The 23,608-nt window shown below is 47.9% G+C and overlaps 1 protein-coding gene across 4 annotated transcripts in view; it reads right to left on the reverse strand.

Annotated features, from left to right (window-relative positions):
• LOC146181587 (tRNA (cytidine(32)/guanosine(34)-2'-O)-methyltransferase-like) overlaps positions 1 to 23,608 on the reverse strand; it is a 308,502-nt gene that overhangs the window by 262,513 nt on the left and 22,381 nt on the right. For all 4 annotated transcript variants that reach the window (XM_084576608.1, XM_084576607.1, XM_084576606.1 and 1 more), the window contains one exon: positions 18,023 to 18,120. In XM_084576608.1, coding sequence (XP_084432734.1) covers positions 18,023 to 18,120 — 98 coding nt within the window. The remainder of the gene's footprint in view (positions 1 to 18,022; positions 18,121 to 23,608) is intronic.

The following is a 23,608-nucleotide window of genomic DNA, read 5'->3' on the forward strand; positions in this document are numbered from 1 at the left end:
TACGGAAACGTATAGCGGAACTTACTATTACGGCAGAGCGCTATGCGGAAGAGCTAACGATTTCTCACTGGCACAGGCTGCAGAAAGTACTTGGCATGGCCAAAACGTGGTCACTCCTCTGAGGCCTTCTCGACCAATCCAATACAAAAAAGGAAACCTCTAAAGCGGTTGCCAAGCTCCTCCATAAGGAAGCAAGAGATAGCACTGCACTGCTACATGCCCAAGAGGCGCGCTATATACTGACGGGTCCCAGACCGCAGTATAGGGACTACCCCCATCAGAATGAGTATTCACCCTGGATGACGACATCACGGAATCAGAGGTTCGAGCAGTGCTCGCGAACCTGAGAAGGAGCACTGCCCCTGGGGCGGACAGTATTACATATAAGATGCTCCAGAACCTTGACGACGAATCAATTCTTGACCAGTTATTATAATGACGTATGGAGGACCGGTACACTCCCGTAAGAATGGCACCATGCTGACATAAATTTAATTCCAAAACCAGGCAAGCAAATCTTCCTCCAGAATCTTCTACCTATATCCCTAACGTCCTGTGTTGGGAAACTGACGGAGCATGTAGTGCTCAACCGGTTGCAACCACACTTGGAAAAAAAACATCTTCCCTGTCACTATGTTCGGGTTCTGGCTGCATCTCTCTTCTAAAGATGTTCACCTTCAGCCTCAGCCTCCTTCTAGGCAGATGTCTAAGAAACAAATAAAGAAAGAAAGAAAGAGGAAGTGATAGATCATCCCGGCAAGAACCAGGCCCATGCTGTCCTGGCCTTAGACCTGAAGAATGTCGCACGATGCCATCTTCGCGGGCCTAGCGAGGTCACATTGTGGTCAACAAACTTACGATTATGTGAGGGCTTTCCTCATGAATCGAACTGCTACCCTAGGTATCGGAGACGTACGCTCTGAACCGATACGTCTCACTGGTCGAGGCACCCCACAGGGTTCGGTGTTCTCGCCCACGTTGTTCAATGTGGCGATGACAGGACTTCCTCCGCTGCTGTCAAAATTCCTGATCTGCACCATGTGCTCTATGCAGACGACATCACATTATGGATCACCAACGGCTCTGATGGCCACATCCAAGACAGCCTGCAAGAAGCAATTAAGATAACACCACACCACGCAACTGAGAGCGGGCAAGGACCCAAGTAGCCGACCAGGAAATCGACTAGCATCTTGAAGGAATTCCCATCACTAGAGTGGATCGACTAAGGGTTCTGGGCCTGTATCTGCAGTGCGACAGCAGACCGACCTACACTATACAGCTGCTGAAGAAGCAATTCGTGCAGGTGGCGCACTTGATCCGCCGTATTTCCAATAGATGTGGGGGGCTCAAGGAAAGCAATACCAAGAGAATCTTGCAGGCGTTTATCAGCCGTGTGACGTTTCACGCTCCTTATCATAAGTTGAATCGAACTGAACTCAATCATCTGGACATCTTTTTGCGATCGGCAGTAAAGACAGCCCTCAGACTGCCCCTGTACACCTCGAAGCATCACCTGCTTCAGCTTGGCCTCCACAACACTGCAGAAGAGCTAATAGAAGCCCAAAGGACCGGCCAGCTCAGGCGCCTTTGAGACACTAGAGTGGGCCGGACTGTTCTGTGTAAACTAGGCTACCCAGAACCGACAACATCGCTGCAATAGAGGTACCAAGCCATTTCGCCCAAACTGGCAGCTAAGATCAGGGTTGCGCCAGTCCTGAAGAATATGCACCCCAAACTCCACACTGGTCGTAGGACCGCTAGAGTCAAGGCACTCCTGCGCCAGTACAGAGGTGTCCAAACTGTTTTACACGTCGATGCGGCGAAATATCGATCGGGCACAGACGCTATGGGACTAGCTGTTACGGAGCCAACGGCCCAAATTAAGATTATGGGCTCCGTTCGTGGTAGGAACTCGAGCACGACAGCTGAGGAGACTGCCATAGCGGTAGCACTTGCCTCCATACACCACACTATATTATTCTGTTTGAGCCTGCCCAAAGCCACCCGGCAGCATTCCACTTATAACTCACCCCACCCTCTCCTCTTGAGAAGATGCCTTGTCCCACACGGAGCTGACCGAACAACGCCAGATAATCAAACGGGCCGAAAGAATTGCAGTGGCCAATGGACTTATGGACTGACATGCATTTATTCCTTCCCGAGACCATTTGATTAGCACCAACCCGCAAGACCAGCGACAGCTGTTCTGGCGGGCTTGCAGGATTGAGGCGGCACATAGAGCCCTGAACTAAGAGCTCCACTCAGGAAGATAAGGAAATAAAAAAAGTCTTTCCCCATCCTCCAGGCTTCAGGCGTGTCCTGTATGCTGACATCTCGCTCTGGTTTGCAAGCCTAAACAAAAAACTCCTGCATATTCCACTGGCTATGGCCACAGTGGACTTTCCGAGACTCCTGTCTCGACGGCCGACCTTTGGCCACTTAGCGATAGGGTATCCTCCTCCTCAGGAAGATAATTAAATATAAAATACGTTTTTCCTCCTCCTAGGCATCAGGCATGCCCTGTATGCTGACATCTCGCTCTGGTTTGTAAGCCCAAACAAAAAACTCCTGCACATTCTACTGGCTACGATCAGAGTGGACTTTGCGAGACTCCTGTCTCGACGGCTGACCTTTGGCCACTTATACTCCGTTTCATACATCAAGTGCAACACTACCAAAGCTACAGCTCTTGTTTACACTCTCCGCATCCGCGATAAAAAATAGTGCCTGCTCTTGACGAGAGAAAATAATAGTTGCTTTGTCTGCAAGCTTAATACATTTTACATTTGCCATCAACTTCATAAAAAGCACCTTTTTTAGGGAAAAAAGGTCGGATGCGACTAATTTGTATGTTTTTTTATGTCGTTTTTGTTCGTGCCGCGTTTTGCTGCCCCGCAAACTTGCCAGCTGTGCCACCAGATGGAGCTGGCTGTGCCCTCCGCGCTGCGCATCCCTTTTTGAGAAAATGGTTCTTTGGTGCGCATTCTTTCTATAATATCCGCTCTGTGAAGATGTCTAAGCATGCGAAGCATGTTATTGCAAACGTGTATGCTCGGAATAGAGCCCATTTCATCAGGAACCACTTGCCTACAGAACGAGCGCGTAGTGATACGCCTCCTGTTTTTTTTTCTTGCAGACTACTTGCGTAGCTTTCGCTGCGTTGCACCTGATGTATGAAACGGAGTATAGTTATAGGGTATCCTCCTCCTTCTGCGAGGACGGGCTAAGCTCTCGCGGGCTCTTCACCACTTCTTCCAGTACGGGACACAAGGAGAGCCCAAGCCCTTCGCAACCCTCGCTGCAGATGGTCAATGACCCTGCTGAGCTGTGTGATAAACATAATCTTTCTAATGACACCTTCATTTCAATGAGTCCAGATTTTTCAGCTGCCCGACTGTCGGGTGACCTGAAAAGGAATCTGGCAGCAAAGTATCTCCCACTCTGAGTGTGGTTTGGTCGGTGGGCGCAGTGGGGGTCCGGAGACGGTTGTGAGTGCGCTGCCTGTGCTTCAGGCAAATACGCAGTCCGAGGGTGACGACGAGTTTAGCATAGAAGTATCTCCAAGGCACCATGCTTGTTCACATGACAGGTGGACAGAGGCCGAAGTCCGAATAATCATAGACATCGAACTAGATCTTCCGCCTGGCCAGCGGTTCAAAACGCGGCCATAGCGGATCACCATCGCATCAGGTCGGTTGATGGCATTTGCAGTCTGCGGCACAGGGATAGCTATCGCCATAAAATGGAAGCAGAGCGCGAGCGGCGTAGGACACGTAGTGCGAGACCATCTGTGGCTCCGCGGGTCCCACTTGCAAGCTTGCCGTGTGTTCCACCAGCCTGTTTATCCCTTTCTCGTCGTGAGGAAGAACCAGATATCCCTACTCTGGAATTTCAGGATGTGTTCGAAGTTCTTTCTAAATGCCGGCTTGAATCTTCCGGCCAGGCTACCAGCCTCGTCAATGGTCTGCTGACTGCCTCAGACCTCTCACTTCTACATGACAGATTTAGGTTAACTCCCAAGAAAAATAAGGGGGATAAGCGCAAGGTGGTCAAGGTTATCAAACGTCCAAATGAGTCTAGGAGAACTTTTCTTAGGAAACTTTATTCTTATCCCCCAACAACTTTTTCATAGGGGTCCGAAAGTGCTTACAGATGAACTCTGTAAGTTCGCCAGGTCCTGATATCTCACTGTCTGAAATCCATAGCCAATATGATGGTCTCTTTCAGAGCCCCTCACCGCCTGTTGAGTGGGTGGGGGTTCCTCCTAACATACCTCCACAAGACGCCCCTTGCTTCACCACTTGTGAGGTACTCATGTGTTATCAAGCCATGAGAGAGGGTGCACTTAGGCTCTTAACTTTGCATGCACCTTCGTACCTTCCACATTGTCTGTACTGTTGAAACTTTAGGAATTTATAAAGTATGCAATCGCTTCTACCTGTAATCTACAATGTGTCTGAAACTGTTTTGTTTTTCTATTTCCAGCACTTCTTTGGAGTGGCGAGATCTTTTGGAGGTCACGAAGGTCACCCCACAATTACTCCCTTCGGATAGACTTTTAGGCTTCATAACCTCTGCACACACTTCTCAAAGTGGCAATAAAAGGCAGCTGCTCAGGTAATGTGGACCCAGTCCTTGTTGCTGTTGATGAAAACTTAAAGCATGACGCTGGACATACTATCCAGGAAGCAAGCCCTTGAGGAAGAGCTAAAGGAGATTATTAGCCAGACTGACTTGCAAGAACCATAGGCTGACGACAGGCTCCAGCTCAGTTACAGTTGCCCCGCCACAAGAGAGCGCCCGTGTTATTTTGCAAGGTATGTTGACAAAAAAATCCACAAGTTCACTACTTGTGATGACTGCCTGATGACAAATGTCCCAAATGCAACATGTATTGCCACCAGCAGCTGCACCGACCAAAAGCAGGTAGTTCAAAGCCTGATGCTCTCTGCAGCACCCATAGGATGTTTTGGTTAGCATGATCAATGACACTGAATGTGTCACTGAGGAAGACACAAAAACCAAGAAAGTTTTCGGAGACTTGTTTTGGTCAATTCTAGAGGCACGTTTAAAAAAGTATCTAATTCAGTTCAAATGCAGCCTTCATTACAAAGGGCTGAGTGCTCGCATGATCAAGTTCTACTTGACTACACGCATGCATATTTATTCGGAGTTCCTGCACCAGCATCAGAGCTCCGGTGTAGAGGCAGCCAGGAAATGCAGCCAGATTCCTCTAGTTTCGGTCAGAAAGTGCAGTAAAGTTGTGCGCACAGTACATGGTCTTGCATAATAAAAGGGTGGTCTACCCAAGGTTAGTGTAGGTAGTATATGGTCCGCATGCTATGCATGACTTCTACAAATGAACGCGTGCCAAGGCTGAATAAATGAAAGCAATACTAGCTCCACACTTGAACTCTTGAGATCTTGTGCAAAATTATGTTTGTGATAAAACATAGCGAGCGCCAGCCACTGCCATATAACCTAGCATGCTTGAAAAAAAAAGAAAAAGAACAGGGGGCATATATCGCAAATTATAGTATGGTACCGTGGCTGTTTTCTTGTGTTGTTTGGCTATTAATAGGTTCCATTTTTGGTTTCCCACCCGATCACAATTTGAAGTGGACTGTGGAAATAACAAGGATGAAGGTAAGCACTTCAAAGTAACGAGTCACACCAAAGTGTGCTCAACCAGCGCCATCTAGAATTTTCAAGGCCTGCGTGCTTTCCTTGTCTCCCGCTGTCACAGCACCCTAATTTGACCCTCGACTCGTCAAACGCGCCGCGACCTCCGCATCCCACTGGCCCTGACGCGCCTCCTTAAACATGTTAACAATGCGTCTCCTCGTGTTGCCGGATGCATCGGCATGCGGTGCTGCGTTCATGACTTCAGAGTGGAAATTTTTATGTGATTTTAGAATGTGAATTTGTGCGCGGCCTGAGCCTGCCATGGAAACAATGGGTCACTGCTGTGTCCCTAACTGCAAAGGCAATTATGACAACGGCCCAAAAGTACATTCCCGAATGCCGATCGCAGGATTAAGTGGAAGTGTGCCATTCGCCGTGACGACGTTGACATCTGCACTCTGCGAGAACCTAAATTATGTTGCAGCTGCGCGTCGTAGCAATCTTTGAAGGGTAACAATGCATAATCATGGTACTGAAATTTTGATATGCGCAGGCATTAAAATTCATGTTGTCGCGAAACTGGCGCTAACCTGCAAGTATTAATAATAGTTTTGTCCATTACATGCGAGGTAGTGTTTTTCAGAGATAGAATGGATTTCAGGAGTGCAGCTCTCCGGCATTCGTTCCTGCGCTTCACAGCGTCGTCCCTCGTAACCAGACATTCTTCACTGACCAAGCGCGCGCCGCCGTGCGCTGACCAAGTCACAGAGTGGAGCAGGAAAGCGTCTACCGGCATCGCATGCAAGTGGATTCTGCCTACAATGCCAGTGAACTTGAACTCTGATGCGCTCAACAGAACGCTGGTTGTGTTCGATGCAATGATCGGTAGCCCACACCGCGGCGGCCGAAACGCATAACCTGTGACAATAGTTGACGGAGAAAAGCTTGCAGAACAATACAAAATTGTTCTAACGGATAAAGACATTAAAAGTAAGAAGCCCTCCATGCCAGTTATAGCATATATAGCAAGATTCTGCACCCACGAAGCACTAAAGAAGCTTCCATGAGTATCCTGTGCCCAAAACTTGATCACCCAGGACAGAGAGCTGGAACTTGACAGAAATGTCCTCATTACAAGCCTAACCAGAGGTGCTGTAAAATTCCCACAGCCAGTCGTAATTAACGCTGTCTTGCAAACACAGCTAATATTAGAAACACTTACTCAAAAGAAAATTACGCCAGATTTCATGCGGCAGGTAACCAAAGGGACATGCTTGTTGCTCTGACGAAGCACCTCCTGACGAAGATATCAACACCTGCAGCAATGGGCATCATAACGACAAGGTGCTGGACAACACATTGCATGCATATTGTTAAAGAACTATGTACAAATAAAGACTGACAGCTTGAGAACCAGCATGACGGCAGCAAAAGCACATAAGAGGAAACAAGAAACTTTACAGTAGAATTCTATGAGCCAGTGCGCACAAGACCAAATTTTTGCCGTCAGTAAATAAGTAAATATTTTGCAATTGTTCAAATAAAGTCCGGTGTTCACTCTTTCCTTTTCTTTTTAATCTATGGCTTTTCCTGACCTCAAGCTTGAATCGTGCATGAACTGCGTGTAACTTACTGCAATATATTTGTGATCCTAATAGATACAGTAAAACCTCGTTAATTCGAACTCGGTTATTTCAAACTTACGGTTAATTCGAACTGACACTCGGGTCCCGGCATGGCCCTATGTATTTAAATAGGAGAAAACGCCCGATAATTCGAACATGCCAGTATCCACAACGGTTAATTCGAACTAGGAGCCCATGGCTCACACAGCTCCTCGCAGACAGAAGTCGTCGGCCCATACCGTGTACAATGCGCAGAAAGATTACTAAAGACGCAAAAAACAAAATCTTTCAAATCTGCCCGCGCGCACGAGACAAGGTGCGCACTTGACAGTCACAGCGAGCATTCCGGTGCATGCCGTAGCAGGTTTTCGCTGCCGGGTGCCACCAGGCTCCATCACACCAACGGTCCGGCGCAAGCCGTTGCAGGTTTTGGCTGCACCGCGGTTGCTGGGTGGGCTTTTGACAAGCCTTTTTTCTATTTGTCCTGCGGTCACGTTGTGTGCACAACGCAGTTGTCGGTGTCGTGCATTTGATCGTGCCGCGGTGGTCCAAGTTTTACCGTTTTCGTTGCCTCACCGCTTTGCCAGCGACAACTCATCGATTGTGACAGCCATGGCAAACCGCGGTAAATACACGGCAAAGGACCTCAAGACGAAAACGGAGATTTTGAATGAGGTGGAACGTGGTGTCCTATCCAAGACGGATATAGCCAAAAAGTACGACATCAAGAAGAGCATGCTGTCAACGTATCTCAGGAACAAGGAATCGATCAGTGCTGCCTTTCGTAAAGACGTTATGGAGCCCTCTCGCAAAAGGCTATGGACGTCGGCCCATCCCGAAGTGGAGAGTGCCGTAATGGCATGGATAAAAGAAGTTCGCAGCCGGAACATTCCGTTAAGCGGGCCCATAATTGCTGCGAAGGCTGCAGTCTTTGCCAGCCAAATGGGCATCAGCGAGTTCAGCGCGTCGGAAGGCTGGCTGTCGCGATTCAAGGGGCGTCACGGGCTGACATTTAGAAATGTTTGTGGGGAGTCAGATGAAGTCGACAAAGAAACGTGTGAACAGTGGGTCTCCAGTGAACTGAAGGAACTCCTCGCTGATTATGCGCTCAGCGATGTATTTAATGCTGACGAGACGGCGCTGTATTTCAAATTGCTCCCCAACAAGACCGTCACTTACAAAGGCGACACTTGTGCTGGCGGAGAGAGAAGCAAAGAATCACCGTCATGATGTGCGCAAATGCGACGGGCAAGGAACGGTGCCGCTTGCTGGTGATCGGCAAGGCAGCGAAGCCTCGCTGTTTTAAAGGCATCAAGACGCTTCCTGTTGAGTACACCGCAAACAAAAAGTCGTGGATGACACGGGAAATTTTCACCGACTGGCTGCGCAAGCTAGACAGGAAATTCGCTGCACAGAACAGGAATGTTCTCATCTTCATGGACAACGTGAGTGGACTGACAGTAATCCACTTGGCCTTTTTGCCAAAAAACACGACTTCTGTGCTCCAGCCTATGGATCTTGGAGTTATTCAGAACTTAAAAACGCTTTACAGGCGCCACCTCCTAGAGAGACTTCTTTGTTTGGACAGTGGCAAGTCGTACGACATCGATTTGCTTGGAGCTGTCCACATGCTGGCATCATCGTGGAATACCGTCAAGCCGGAAACTATAAAAAAATTGTTTCCGCAAGTGTGGCTTCAGTGACGCCCCAGAAGCATGCAGCGCGGAGGTAGCGGAGGCTTCGTCTGATGATGATTCCGTCGTGCTCGACCGTGGCTACGCAACTTTGTCGGAGGGTGTCTGTCGCCTTTGAAGCCTACGTTGACGTTGACAACAGTGTGGAGACGTCTGGGCCCTTGAGTGATGAGGATATAATCGCGGCTGCATGTGCTCCACAGGGCTCACGGGTAGCGAACACGGCTGAAAGCGATGAAGAGTCCGACGAAGGCGACGATCCGGTGCCACCCCCTAGTGCATGTGAAATAGCGTCGGCGCTCGATCTCGCTGCACGATACTTCTCCGCCGATGAGAATTCGGATCCTGCGCTGGAACTTTTGGGCAAGCTGCAGTCGATGCTTGTGGACTCACGGCACAGGAAACGCAAGCAAACGCACATTACCGATTATTTTTCCATGTAAATAAACATGCTTTGAAGCTCGCTACTCACACGAATGCATTCTGGTTCTTGTTTGCGGCGCATGACTGACCGATTAGTCCCGTTCATTCGCCGCTGCGGCTCAATTGCAAAAATTATCGGAATCGCCCTCCGTAAACGTGCAGTAGCGCCTAGCCCTCTTTACTCATGGTAATGAGTCAACATGTGGGCTCGCCAGCGTGGTGGGCCACGATGGCACTCATTCCAGTGCCCGACTGTTAATTCGAACTCCGCTTAATTCAAACAATTTTCTCGGCCCCTTCGAGTTTGAATTAACGAGCTTTTACTGTACCGGGAAAAAAGATCACATATTCAGCACCTTTTTTTCCGACAGTGCTAGTGACCACGAGGTGTAAAAATTTTACTGTGCCCTGTACCACACACACACACACACACACACACACACACACACACACACACACACACACACACACACACACACACACACACACACACACACACACACACACACACACACACACACACACACACACACACACACACACACACACACACACACACACACACACACACACACACACACACACACACACACACACACACACACACACACACACACCGCTCCTCCAGCTTGCACGGGAGGGTCGCAAGAAAATGCCGGCTGGGTCAAGATTGTCCCATCTAGAAACGCTGGTCAGGACGGGTGGCGTCACGGAGGCAGCACCACGCAAGCCTTCGTTTCTAGATGGTGCTTGCTTAAAACACTTCATGCACCGACTTTTATGCAGGTAGTGACTATGGTGTGACTCCTCGACAAAGGCTGTCTCGACTCCTGTCTCGACGGCCGACCTTTGGCAGCTTAGCGATAGGGTATCCTCCTCCTCAGGAAGATAACGAAATATAAAATTAGTTTTTCCTCCTCCTCCAGGCATCAGGCATGCCCTGTATACTGACATATCGCTCTGGTTTGTAAGCCCAAACAAAAAAGCTAAGATCAGAGTGGGCTTTCAGAGACTCCTACCTCCGTGGCTGACCTTTGATAGGGTATCCTCCTCCTTCTGCGAGGACGGGCTAAGCTCTCGCGGGCTCTTCACCACTTCTTCCAGTACGGGACACAGGGAGAGCCCAAACCCTTCACAACCCTCGCTGCAGCTGGTCAATGACCCTGCTGAGCCGTGTGATAAACATAATCTTTCTAATGACACCTTCATTTCAATGAGTCCAAATTTTTCAGCTGCCCGACTATCGGGTGTCCTGAAAAGGAATCCGGCGGCAAAGTCTCTCCCACTCTGAGTGTGGTTTGGTCCGTAGGCGCAGTGGGGAGATGGCTGTGAGTGCACTGCCTGTGCTTCAGGCAAATACGCAGTCCGAGAGTGACAATGACGAGTTTACCACAGAAGTATCTCCAAGGTACCATGCTTGTTCACATGCCAGGTGGACAGAGGCCGAGGTCCGAATAATCATAGACATCGAACTAGATCTTCTGCCTGGCAAGCGGTTCATAAATGAGGCCATAGCGGATCAGCATCGCATCAGGTCGGTTGATGCCATTCGCAGTCTGCGGCACAGGGATAGCTATCGCCATAAATTGGAGGCAGATCGCGAGCGGCGTAGGATACATGGTGCGAAACCATCTGTGGCTCCGCGGGTCCAACTTGCGGCCTTGCCATACGTTCCACCAGCCTGTCTATCTCCTCCTCGTGGCGAGGAAGAAGAACCAGAGATCACTACTCTTGAATTTCAGGATGTGCTGGAAGTTGTTTCTAAATACCAACTTGAATCTTCCGGCCTGGCTACCAACCTAGTCAATGGTCCGCTGACTGCCTCAGACCTCTCACTTCTATATGACAGATTTAAGGCAACTCCCAAGAAAAATAAGGGGGATGAGCGCAAGGTGGTCAAGATTATCAAACGTCCAAATGAGTCTAGGAGAAGTTTTCTTAGGAGACTTTATTCTTATCCCCAACACACTTTTTCATAGGGGTCCGAAAGTGCTTGTAGATGAACTCTGTAAAACAGGTTCGCCGGGTCCTGATATCTCACTGTCTGAAATCCATAGGAAATATGATGGTCTCTTTTAGAGCCCCTCACCGCCTGTTGAGTGAGTGGGGGTTCCTCCTAACATACCTCCACGGGACGTCCCTTGCTTCACCACTCGTGAGGTACTCGTTTTATCAAGCCATGAGAGAGGGTGCACTTAAGCTCTTAACTTTGGATATACCTTCCACACTGTCTGTATCATTCCAACTTTAGGAATTCATAAGGTGCGCAATCGTTTCTACCTGTAATCTACAATGTGTCTGAAACTGTTTTGTTTTTCTATTTCCAGCACTTCTTTGGAGTAGCGAGATGTTTTGGAGGTCATGAAGATCACCCCACAGTTACTCCCTTCGGATAGAATAGACTTTTAGACTTCATAACTTCTGCACACACTTCTCAAAGTGGCAATAAAAGGCAGTTGCTCAGGTAATGTGGACCCAGTCCTTGTTGCTGTTGATGAAAACTTAAAATACCACGACGCTGGACATACTATCCAGGAAGCAAGCCCTTGAGGAAGAGCTAAAGAAGATTATTAACCAGATTGACTTGCAAGAACCATAGGCCGATGACTTTTCTCGTCATAGTCACCCTAACGCCGTCTACCCTGAACGGGCCCGCACCGAAACATATAAAATGTCATTTTTTCTTCGAACAGCCAATGACTGGAATGACCTTCCATCCGAAGTGGCGGCCATCATCAATCGTGTTCTATTCAAAACCGCCATTGAAGACCATCTGTGTTCGTATTAACTTTTTGTTTGCCCACCCCTCATGTAATGTCCCCTGTGGACCCTTGAGGAAACAATAAATAAATAAATAAATAAATAAATAAACAGGCTCCAGCTCAGTTACAACCGCCCCACCACAAAAGAGAGTGCCCGTGTTATTTTGCAAGGTATGTTGTCAAGAAAATCCACAAGTTCACTACTTGTGATGACTGCCTGATGACCAATGTCCCAAATGCAACATGTTTCGCCGCCAGCAGCTGCACCGACCAAAAGCAGGTTGTTGTGTTTTCTTCTCTTCTGGGATGGAAGTTTGAGCGTGTTAAGTGATTTACAGTTCTGCATTCCTTTCTCCTGTGTTGTGTGCGAGGGGTGTTGCCGTCTCCTGTGCGTAGCCGAGCCGGAGTAAGACGATGCTTCCCCACCCCCCCCTCTGCTGCTGTCCCGCGTGATCTGGCGCCTGGGAGCTCAAGGTCGAGACATGCGGGGGACAGCGCCCTGGCGCCGGGAAAGAGACTCGCCTGCAGATCATGTTCTCGCTGTTTCGTGAACTGACAGAAAGCGTGAACTGACACAAAGCAGACGCGTGTGTGTGTGCGGCTCCCCCTTCGGCGCCGAGGGAGAGAGGCTCCCCTGCGGGTCAGTCGGTCGGACACTTTTGCTTCGTGAAGTGAAAGAAAGAAGTCGTGCGTGTGTTCTTTCCCTTGTTTAACCTCTCCGTATAATGTAAAGTTCAATACAGTTTTTGTCGTTTGTTCTCATGAAAGTTTCACCGTGTCATCATTGACTGTTAATCACAACATGGTGCCGAAACCCGGGAACTGCAATCTCCAGGACTAGGAGAACTTCGGAAACTCGCCACCAGGCTGCGACGGATAAAGTAAGTGACGCACGGTCCGAGACGACGCAATTATGCAGAGGACAAGGGAAAAGAGAACGGCGCGTCGACAGCAAAATACAAAACTCATCAATGAGGCAAAGGCAACCCTACCATCAACAGATATCGGAGAAGGCTGACGGCCAACAACGATGCGCTTCTGAAATTGAACAAAGAGTTGGAAGACGGAATATCTGATGAAGACTTCGCTTCCGAATTCGAAGCCGTCATGCGATACGAGGATGCAGCCACGGGTATGCTTGGTCAAGTCAAGGCAAGAGAGGCTGAGCTGCTCAGATCGCCGCACCTCCTGACAGCGCAGTCAGCAGAACCACAGCGGGGGAGCCAACATATAGGCCGTGAAGCTCCACATCGTAGTGCAGTAAAGCTTCCCACTCTTCAACTTACAGCATTCAACGGAGAGCTTCAACAGTGGCGCAGATTCTGGGAACAATTTAAAGAAGCCGTCCATGACAATGCGGAGCTCACAAAGGGTGAAAAGTTTCAGTATCTGCGAAGCTTACTAAGCGGAGCTGCGGCCTCATCGATAGCCGGATTACAGGCGACGGGAGAGTGCTACGAAGACGCTGTGGCCATCCTCTCCAAGCGCTTCGGCGACACCCGAAATATCATCAGGGAGCACCTGGCACAACTTCGAGCGCTACTATTGGTTACATCATCGGACGACGTGAGAGGCCTACGGAAGCTACTCGATCACGTTTAGTGCCATGTGCGCGGACTGAGGGGACTGAACGTGAGCTCGAACACTTATTCTATGATGATGATCGACATTATTTTGAAAGCTTTACCTGCCGACATCGTCGTGGGATATTATAAGCAAAAGGCCAACCATCCGAGCTCATCTCGTTCCGAAAACAACGCCACGAGCAGCGAGGAACCCACATCTGCCACGGGTCTCACAGACGGTGAGTTTGAACAACTTCTGACTTACTTGACTGTAGAGGTGGAAAGTCGTGAAAGGACTGGAACTGGCCTCAGTCGAGACAAGCCTATGAGACAGGGAAGTGAAAGGAAGCAATCGTCCTGTCCGCCTACATCTGCGGTACTGCACGCAACCTCCCACGTAAAGGAGCAGTGTCTGTTCTGCGGATCTCTGACACACAGCACTGCTGATTGCAACAGTGACATGGGCCGTGAGGAGCGATTAGAGTAACTGAAGAAAGAAAATCGCTGCTTCCGATGTACCTTACGAGGGCATCGTTCGAAAGACTGTCGCCGCCGATTGAAATGCGGAAAATGCAGCGGCAGGCATGCCGTATCGGTATGCGACCCTAACTGGAAGCCGAACAAAAGGGAGGTCATTCCAAATTTGGATGTCAGCAGCTTGCATGCCAGCAGCCGCAATTTCATGAGTAGTGAAATTCTGCTACAAACTTGCCGGCTTTGGGCTGTTGGCGACAGTCGATGCGGCTACATTCGAGGCATCGTGGATGGCGGCAGCCACCGCAGTTTTATTCGTGAGGACATCTCGAAATTTCTAGGTCTGAAAGAAAGCGGCCAAACCTGTCTACAACTGAGCACATTCCGAACAGCAACCAGTGCAACTAAAAGATATCGTCTTGTAGAGGTTCGTCTCCGCAGCCAGTACGATGACAAGGAATATCTAATCGAAGCTATTGAAGTTGCTTTCATCTGCAACGACTTAGTTCAAGTGCCTGTTGATGATGAGTTTGTCAAGATTATAGAGCAGACAGGACGCCCCATAGCTGACAAACTTTTGTTGCCAGGTATGCCAGCGGTGCCAGGTATCGGTCTTCTTATTGGCTCTGAGCACCTGTGGAAGTTCATGACAGGCGAAATTCAACGTTGTCAGCAAAACGCTGACTTGGTTGCCCTAGGCTCAGTCTTCGGTTGGATGTTTCAAGGCCCAGTATCAGTACATACCTCAGCTGACACTTCATCTAACATCTGTGTTCTGAGGGTAAGCACGGCGCTTAACACCACCGAAAACCTAGTAAAACGCTTCTGGGACTTGGAAAGCATCGGCATCATAGATCACAAAGGAGGTCCTGATGAGGAAACAGAAGCGACCATTCACCAATTTGAAAGAAACATCACTATGCAGAATGGCCATTATGAAGTCGCCCTTCCTTGGAAAGAGAACAGCGGACACCTTTCAAATAACCAATCCCAAGCTCAGAAGCGACTCAAGAGCCTCGGAAAAAGAATTCAGCGTGCTTCGGAATTCGGAGCCGAGTACGAGGCTACTATGCAAAGTTACATACAAGAGAACTACATCCCAAAGGCCGAAGAAAGTTCGGAAGAACGAAAGGAAGTGAAAGTGTTGCAAGTACAAATGTTTACGCCGATCTTGGACTTGACCCACTACAGCGGTTTTTGTCTAGTTTTGCGCATAACTGCCTGGGTGTTCAGATTCATAACTGCGTGCCGGAATCTGTCGAACAAAGTGACATCCTCGCTCGTAACGGAACAGATCGAAAGGTCAGAATTATACTGGCTAAAATCCGTTCAAGAGGAGTCCTACCCGGACGACATGTCAGGTCTTCGCCAAGGAATATCGGTGAGCTCTCAATCGAGCATCCAGAAACTACAGCCCATTCTAGACAAGGAGGGACTACTCCGAGTTGGAGGCAGGTTGCACTTTTCCGATGAGAATGAAAAGGTTAAGCATCCCATTCTTCTTCCTCCCAGCCACCCCTTCACGGAGCTTGTTATTCGTGACGCTCATTTGCGAACGTTCCACAGCGGCGCTCGAGACACTCTCACTGAAGTGAGAGAAAGGTTCTGGATTCCACACGACCTTCAGCAAGTTAAACGGGCTATAAATCGCTGCAACAGCTGCCTGAGAGGTCGTGCAAGGCCAGGAGGAGCTCCCACGGCACCTTTGCCAGCAGACAGAGTATGCCAATCGGAACCGTTTGAAGTCGTTGGCATATACTTTGCCGGACCGCTCTTCATTAAAGACATGGAAACGGTCTCAAAATCGTACATTGCACTTTTCACGTGCGCTGTTACTCGAGCCGTTCATCTAGAGCTTGTCTCGAACCTCTCATCTGATGTCTTTCTATTGGCTTTCCGAAGATTTACCGCTCGACGGGGATTGCCATCTGTTATATACAGTGACAACGCGAAGACATTCCAGAGGGCTTCTAAGGAAATTGCAGCACTGAAAGACACCCTCTTTGACGGAAAGTTGCACGACCACTGTGCCAAGACAAGAAGTCGGTGGAAATTCATTGTCGAAAGAGCAGCATGGTGGGGTGGATTCTGGGAGAGGATGGTGATAACTGTGAAAGTTTATCTGCGCAAAAATTCTACGTCAGACAAGACTCACCTTCGAAGAACTTACAACTGTTCTACAGGAAGTCGAGGGCATCGTGAACTCCCGCCCCTTGAGCCATGTTCCTGCATCGCCAGAAGAACCAGATGTTCTTACGCCAGCCCACTTTCTGATTGGAAAGAGATTTACCTCGTTACCATCATCGTATCCTGCTGTCATCTCGTCAACCCAAGCTTTGACACGAAAGTGGAAGCATCGCCAACAATTCCTTGACCAGTTTTGGAGGCGTTGGCGCAAGGAATATCTTTTGTCCCTTAGGTCGGCTCACACGTGTCACAGCCAGCGTACTACAAAGACCGCCGTCGGTGACATGGTTCTCCTTCAAGACGAAAAGCCGCCTCGACAGATGTGGAAGACTGCCAGGATAGTGGAATCGATCCCAGGAAGAGATGGACACATTAGAGCCTGCGTCGTGAAGCTGCCCAACGGAACCACACTGCGACGGCCGGTTCAGCTTCTCTACCCCCTTGAGTTGTGTGTTTAGTACTACCCTGGGGATCCCACAGCTGGGGCCCGGGAGGTTGTTGTGTTTTCTTCTCTTCTGGGATGGAAGTTTGAGCGTGTTAAGTGATTTACAGTTCTGCATTCCTCTCTCCTGTGTTGTGTGCGAGGGGTGTTGCCGTCTCCTGTGCATGGCGCGGCGCGGCGCGGGAGCCGAGCCGGAGTAAGACGATGCTTCCCAACCGACCCCTCTGCTGCTGTCCCGCGTGATCTGGCGCCTGGGAGCTCAAGGTAGAGACATGCGGGGGACCGCGCCCCGGCGCCGGGAAAGAGACTCGCCTGCAGAACATGTTCTCGCTGTTTCGTGAACTGACAGAAAGCGTGAACTGACACAAAGCAGACGCGTGTGTGCGGCTTCCCCTTCGGCGCCGAGGGAGAGAGGCTCCCCTGCGGGTCAGTCGGTCGGACACTTTGCTTCGGGAACGGAAAGAAAGAAGTCGTGCGTGTTTTTTCCCTTGTTTAACCTCCCCGTATATTGTAAAGTTCAATACAGTTTTTGTCTTTGTTCTCACGAAAGTTTCACTGTGTCGTCATTGACTGTTAACTCACAACACAGGTAGTTGAAAGCCTGATGCTCTCTGCAGCACCCATCAGATGCTTTGGTTAGCATGATCAATGACATTGGACACTGAATGTGTCACTGAGGAAGACACAAAACCAAGGTTTTCGGAGACTTGTTTTGGTCAATTCTAGAGGCACTTTTAAAAGAAGTATCTGATTCAGTTGAAATGCAGCCTTCATTACGCAGGGCTGAGTGCTGACATGATCAAGTTCTACTTGACTACACGCATGCATATTTATTCAGAGCTCCTGGACCAGCATCAGAACTCCGGTGTAGAGGTAGCCAGGAAGTGCAGCCAAATTCCTCTAGTTTCGGTCGGAAAATGCAGTAAAGTTGTGCGCACAGTACATGATCTTGCATAATAAAAGGGTGGTCTACCCAAGGCCTACTACTAGGAATCACCCTTTGTTCATCCCCAGTAACATGTGGGACGCCTTCCAACCTGAGGGGCTCATCTTCCGGCGCCATATCATTTGTGCTATTATGAGTGGCCATAGGGTTTTCTTGGCAGGAAATACTGGAGTGGGTTACCATTACCTTCTCCAGTGAATCACATTTTGTCAGAACTCTCTGCCATGACCTGTCTATCTTGGGTGGCCTGGGTACAAACAACAAATGGGTACCTACCTGGAGGGGGTACGTCCTATCCGAGTCGAATCCGTCAAGGTCTCCACAGATGACAAAGGGCACAATGGTTCTGTTGGGCTCTTCAATAGTGACTTTCACTGCAAAATCAGAACAGCGGAAGAAAAAAATATGTGAAAGCTCTACGAGCGGCAGCGAAGAACGCACATGTTATTCATGAATGCAGTGGCAATGCCAACAAGGCCACCACATTGTAATGTCTCAACGGTTACCACTACACGAGTTCAGCTACTATCAGCTGGTGGGAATACCACACAGCAAGGTCCAAGTGCAGCTCACGAGAAGATTACAAGCTGGAGTATTTCTTCCTTTCCAGAATTTAATTTGCTTCCACTGGCTGCAGGTTACAGCTGTAGCTGATTCACAGGAGCACCCTTCAGGCTCCGCAAGGTCAATTCCTGCCCAAAATGCACCTGAACAACAGCTTTGTGCAACAAGCACGGGACTGGCAATGTGCTACTTGTTACACCTTTGCCAAGCCATACCATTGTGCAATAAAAAATGGGCAGTGGCCACATAGTGACGTGGTCCAAAGTAAGGCCTTCACTTTGAAGTGAATTCATCCTTTTGTGCATTTTTGGGGATGACCCCTGACTGTAAATGGCTCAGTCAATTTTGCCTCATATTATCTCCCAAACTCACCCTATTCTTCGTTATTTTGTTTGACAATTTGGTACCTCCCAGGCCTAACCAAAGGAACCAGAATGACAAGAAATAGTTCACTTTACAAAAACCAGTCGGCATAACTACGACTGGAGCTGCCGCACTTGCGTTTGCCTGGGGGTTGAACCAATAAAGGTACATTTGTGGCATGCAAGTAAAATTCCCAAAAACAATGGAACTAGCCGAGGTAAATGTGCGCAAGCTATTCAAAAAATCCATTGTACACTATGCATTTGCTGCCACGCTTACTCCCGCCGACTATGCGAAGCAGAAGAGACGGACCGAAGTCGGGAGCGGTAGTTAGCGCCCCCTTACTACTCCCTTATTAGAAATCTACTTCAACCAGGGGATATCCCCTAAATATTCAATCAAAATCATATTATGTGGGTTGCCTTAAGGGGAGACGCAAACCTTGACAACAGAAAAATCTCGAAACAGTACATTTTTGGAAGATTACATACTCCAGTAGTATGAGTTATAAACTATCCTTCCTGTAATTATGAATGGCAAACTCGTCGTAGAAATACTGGAAATGAATTATATAACAAACGGTGGCACCTGCAGAACTGCGAGCCAAAAATTCCCTAACTTCGAGCGCGCTCCATTCCTCTCCCGCCGAACCCAGCACCACCATCTTGGTCTTGTTTTGTATGTGAATTCTTGCGCTTTCTTTTGCCACCCTCAGCAGCGGCGACGGAGGCACAGTCGAGGCGTGGCTTGCTTCCGATGGGAGCCGCGCGGTGGGTTCCGAGTTTCCCACGCTCGAATTCAAGGCTGCGAATGGGCAAAGCGCGGTCTGCGAGAACGTGGGGGATCGGGCGACTGCTATTGACTGCTGTGCCCGCTGATGCGTCACTCTCCGCCAGCCGCCCCCGCGAGTCCTCTGCTCTGGCTGTTTGCTTTCGTTGCTGCCTGTCTTAGTATTTCTTGCATTCCCTTCGTCTTTCGCAATTTTTGCGATCGCTACGGTCTCTTGTTTGAACAGTTTCATGCAACGTGTCAAACATTGCGTGGTCGCTCACGCTGCCTCGAGATGCAACGGGTGCATTGAAGCGATGACTGTCCGCACGGCGAAGTGCGCCGCCAACTGCATTGACACCTGCAGCATACTAGCATCTGTTACAGTGGAATTCTGAACACAAGGAAATTTAGAAAATAAATAACCTTGTCTTGCCCAGTAATACCGATCCAGAAATTACCACAATGAATTTCACAATGCCAACAGATTCTGCAAATTCTCCAAGCCTGGACCCATGTGACCCATATGATATACTTCTGTAACATGAGAACCAGCGTGCAAAGGTCTGTGAAACTCAGTAGTTATTCGAATGTCCATGCTATGAGCCTACCCTAAAATTTCATTGATATATCTCGATAAACAAAAAAGTTGGCATTCTCTCAACTTTCTGGGATCATTTTATCAGAACCACTTTTTTGCCTAGTGTGGCTGCTTAGGGCAGCCATATCTCAGGAACCGTTTATCAGATTTTCATTAGGTTTCTTTTATCCCATACCTCAACAAATCTCTTACGGCAAGACAATTTCTTTTTTTGAATACATTGTGTCTGGAATTAATGACAAAATGACTAAAATTTAGTTAATGCAGGTCTGATTATTAACACTGATTTTGGGGCTGTGCTTAAATTTTTCAGCGAGGAAATTTGGAAAAAGGGCATTGTCTAGCCCTGGGGATCCAGGAGTGACCATAACGAATTTCACAGTGCCAGCACGTTTAGCAAATTCTCCACGCCTGTCCTAAGGGACCTATGTAAACCATCTTGATATACTCCTCTAAATTGAGAACCAATGAGCCCAGCTCCATAAAACTTGGTAATTCTTAAAATGTTTAAAATAAGAGCCTACCCTGAAAGTTTCATCCAAATATCCCAAGAAAAAAAATGTTGGTGCTCAAGGGTAGCTTCCTTTTAAGAAAAGACGTGGAAAAAAATAATTTTCATCAAAAAATTGCAATTCTAGTTTTTGCTTGCTTTGTATAACCCTTGCTCTTTAATGTCCACCATCCTCAGCATCGAATGTAAAAGAGAAGTGATAAAAATCTGCTATGTCAGTATTCTAGGTAACAGACCGATGGGTAGAACTGAGCTGCTTTCATGACGGCTATCAATTTCAAGCACAGTTTCTACGATTTTGTTGCGTTGCAGGCAGGTAGAAAGGGCTTTATGCATTTTGTGAATCCTGCAGCTGTTTTCAAAAATAAATTAGAAACAAGATTTTTTCTGTCCCCAAAAGCTGCCCTGCCAATCTTGAAACTGTCAGTCATTGGCCCAAAGCTGCTGTACCGCACGTTGTCAGGTTGCCGCGATGCGGTTCAATCAAGGACACAAAGGCTTCGGGAACTGATTTTAATGAGCAATGTGCATGACGGTCTGCAGAGTCTCAAGGACATCTGCTAAAAAAAAAACAACTCAGGCCAAGTACCCCCCCCCCCCCCCCGTAGAATAAAGCTCGCACCGAGGACACTCTTCAGAGGCAGCACGAGGGACTTTCATATGCTGTAAGAGAATGCTAAGGGTATGTGTTACTCCTGTTAAGCTGCACTTTCCCAAGTTTGCTTAAAAAAGCATCATATTCCCTCATTAAATGTTTCGCTGAAATTTTTAAACACTTTTCTTTATTATTTTTAAGTGTTTGCACAGTACATCACTCCATCTGTCAATGCTGTATCACTATGAAATTTTGTATAGCTGTTCTTTAGTATTTGCAAAATACAGCTATGCTATTTTTGATCCCAATTTTTGCTGTGAATCAGATATAAATTTGCAAAATCATTGTAGTTTCAGTAATAAAGAGTAACTTAGGGTAATATATTTTTTAAACCTTCCAAAAAATTACAGTATTTTTTTCATTGAGTACAGTCCATCAAAATGAAGGAAATGACATATTGCTTACTGCCTTTGTGATATTTTTGCTGACGTCAAATGGGTGCACAAAAATACCGTTATATTTCAAACGCATGACTTGCAAAGACTGAACCAAACTAGATAGGCAGGAAATAACGAAAGATTTGATAACAGCTAGTAAAAACTGACCAAAATGTAAAATTTTCAGCCACTGGCTCTAATATTACCAAATATATTTCGTTCTTGAGCACGTCCCTTTAAACAATGAAAGTAGCTAACAGAGAACACTTGTTAAAGAGACACTAAAGACAGCCAAAGATGGTATGAAAATCTAATAAACTACATTTGGTGACACTGTCGCCGCATATCCGGCAGCAAAAAATCGAATAATTGCTGAGATATTGCGATAAGAAGTTGAGGTTTTTTCTTGTTCCCGCCGGTCGAATTCAAACTGTGGCCTCCAACTACGTAGTTGGAGTTGAGTGACGCACACTATGACGTAAGCGGAGACTCCGTGATAGCTAGCGAGCCGGCGCGGCCCGCGGTGTCGCATCCCTCAAGGGCCAACTTGGCAACAGCGTACTCGCAATGACGGCCTCAGCCAAAATAAATAAAACGATGAAGAGAGTAATTTACCGAGCGATGGGCCCATAAAGGAAGAAAAAAAAAACATAGAGCGCTTGTAATGCACAATACTTTACATGTTTCTCAAGCTTTTGCGCTCCTTCTTGCACTGTGTACAAACAAACCGAGCCCTCAGTCATTGCAACGCTTCCTGACATGCTTACTACAAATAAGATTTAGTTACTAGCAAAATAGTGTCCTCGCTGCTGCGCTTGTCAGTTTGGAAGCTTCGTCGCACTTTTTTCCTTCAAGGTTTGTGCTACAGCTCCGTGTTCAGTGAAAATTACGTCCACGGTAGCAGAACATGACCGAAGTGCCGGCGCCACTACATTTGCCAGCGCTGTGAAATTCCACATGTTAAAATGGATCCAGTGCACAATATAGTGCGCATAGGCATCCAGAACATTAGTTGCAAGACGTGAGAGCAGGTAGCATGCGCCGATGATCAAGAAGTTGTAATTTGTAGACCGGCAGCAGAAACACTTTATTGTAAATGGGGCCGTGACATAAGAACTAGAAATATATCTGAGGTTCTTGTGGCGTGGCGTAGCCGAGCGGCTAGCGCCGAACGTTACGGAGCAAGCAGTAGCGAGTTCGAGTCTTACCGGTTCTGGTGCTTTTTTTTTTTTCTTTTACAAATCGATTTTTTTTTTAACCTTTTGTAATGTATTTCTGGTGCTTCGTTATTTTTAGTTTTCACTTTTTACCCGAGGCCCTTTTTTTCGCCGGGCGACGAGCGCAATAATCGACGCTCTCCTTGGTTTGAGCGGCAAGTATGCCCCTTTTGTTTACGACGCCTGCAAATAGCACGTTGAAGGTCTTGTTGACGCAGTATATGTTGGTCAGATGTGCCATGATTTAGTGAACAATTGAATGATAATGCGTTTTTCCTTCGGTACTTAGCATATGTATGCTTTTCGTGGCGCACGTACAGTAGAATCTCGATGATACGAATTGCAAGGGAGCACGCAAAATATTCGTATCATCCCGAATTCGTATGATTCAAAACAAGTCAACATCCACATGGGAATGAATTGAAAATGAACCAAAGTTTATTATGGCGAACTACTTGCGGCCGAAAAAGTCCGTAATGCTTGTCTGCACTTTTTTGCTGTTGATGTCGCGGACAAGCTCCGCCTGAAAGGCATAAAACCGTGCCGCGGTTTCGTCGCTCACGCTGCTGGCACTTACGGTGCGGCGCAGAACGTCCAAAGCGTGAAGAGTATCTGCCTTTGACGGTGGCTGATCACACTCGTCATCAGCGTCACCATCGCTGTCAGGCTCACTTTCGCAATCATTCGCTTCATTGACCAAGTCTTCAATAGACCTCAGCCCACAGGTCGCGACATTGTCGTCCGCGGTAACGAAGTCCCGAACCGAAGCTTCAGTTTCCAGATTGTCCCAGCCATCAATCGTGAGG

Source organism: Amblyomma maculatum, chromosome 8 (assembly GCF_055883805.1).
Source record: "Amblyomma maculatum isolate TAMU_Amacu chromosome 8, ASM5588380v1, whole genome shotgun sequence".
Lineage (NCBI taxonomy): Eukaryota > Metazoa > Arthropoda > Arachnida > Ixodida > Ixodidae > Amblyomma > Amblyomma maculatum.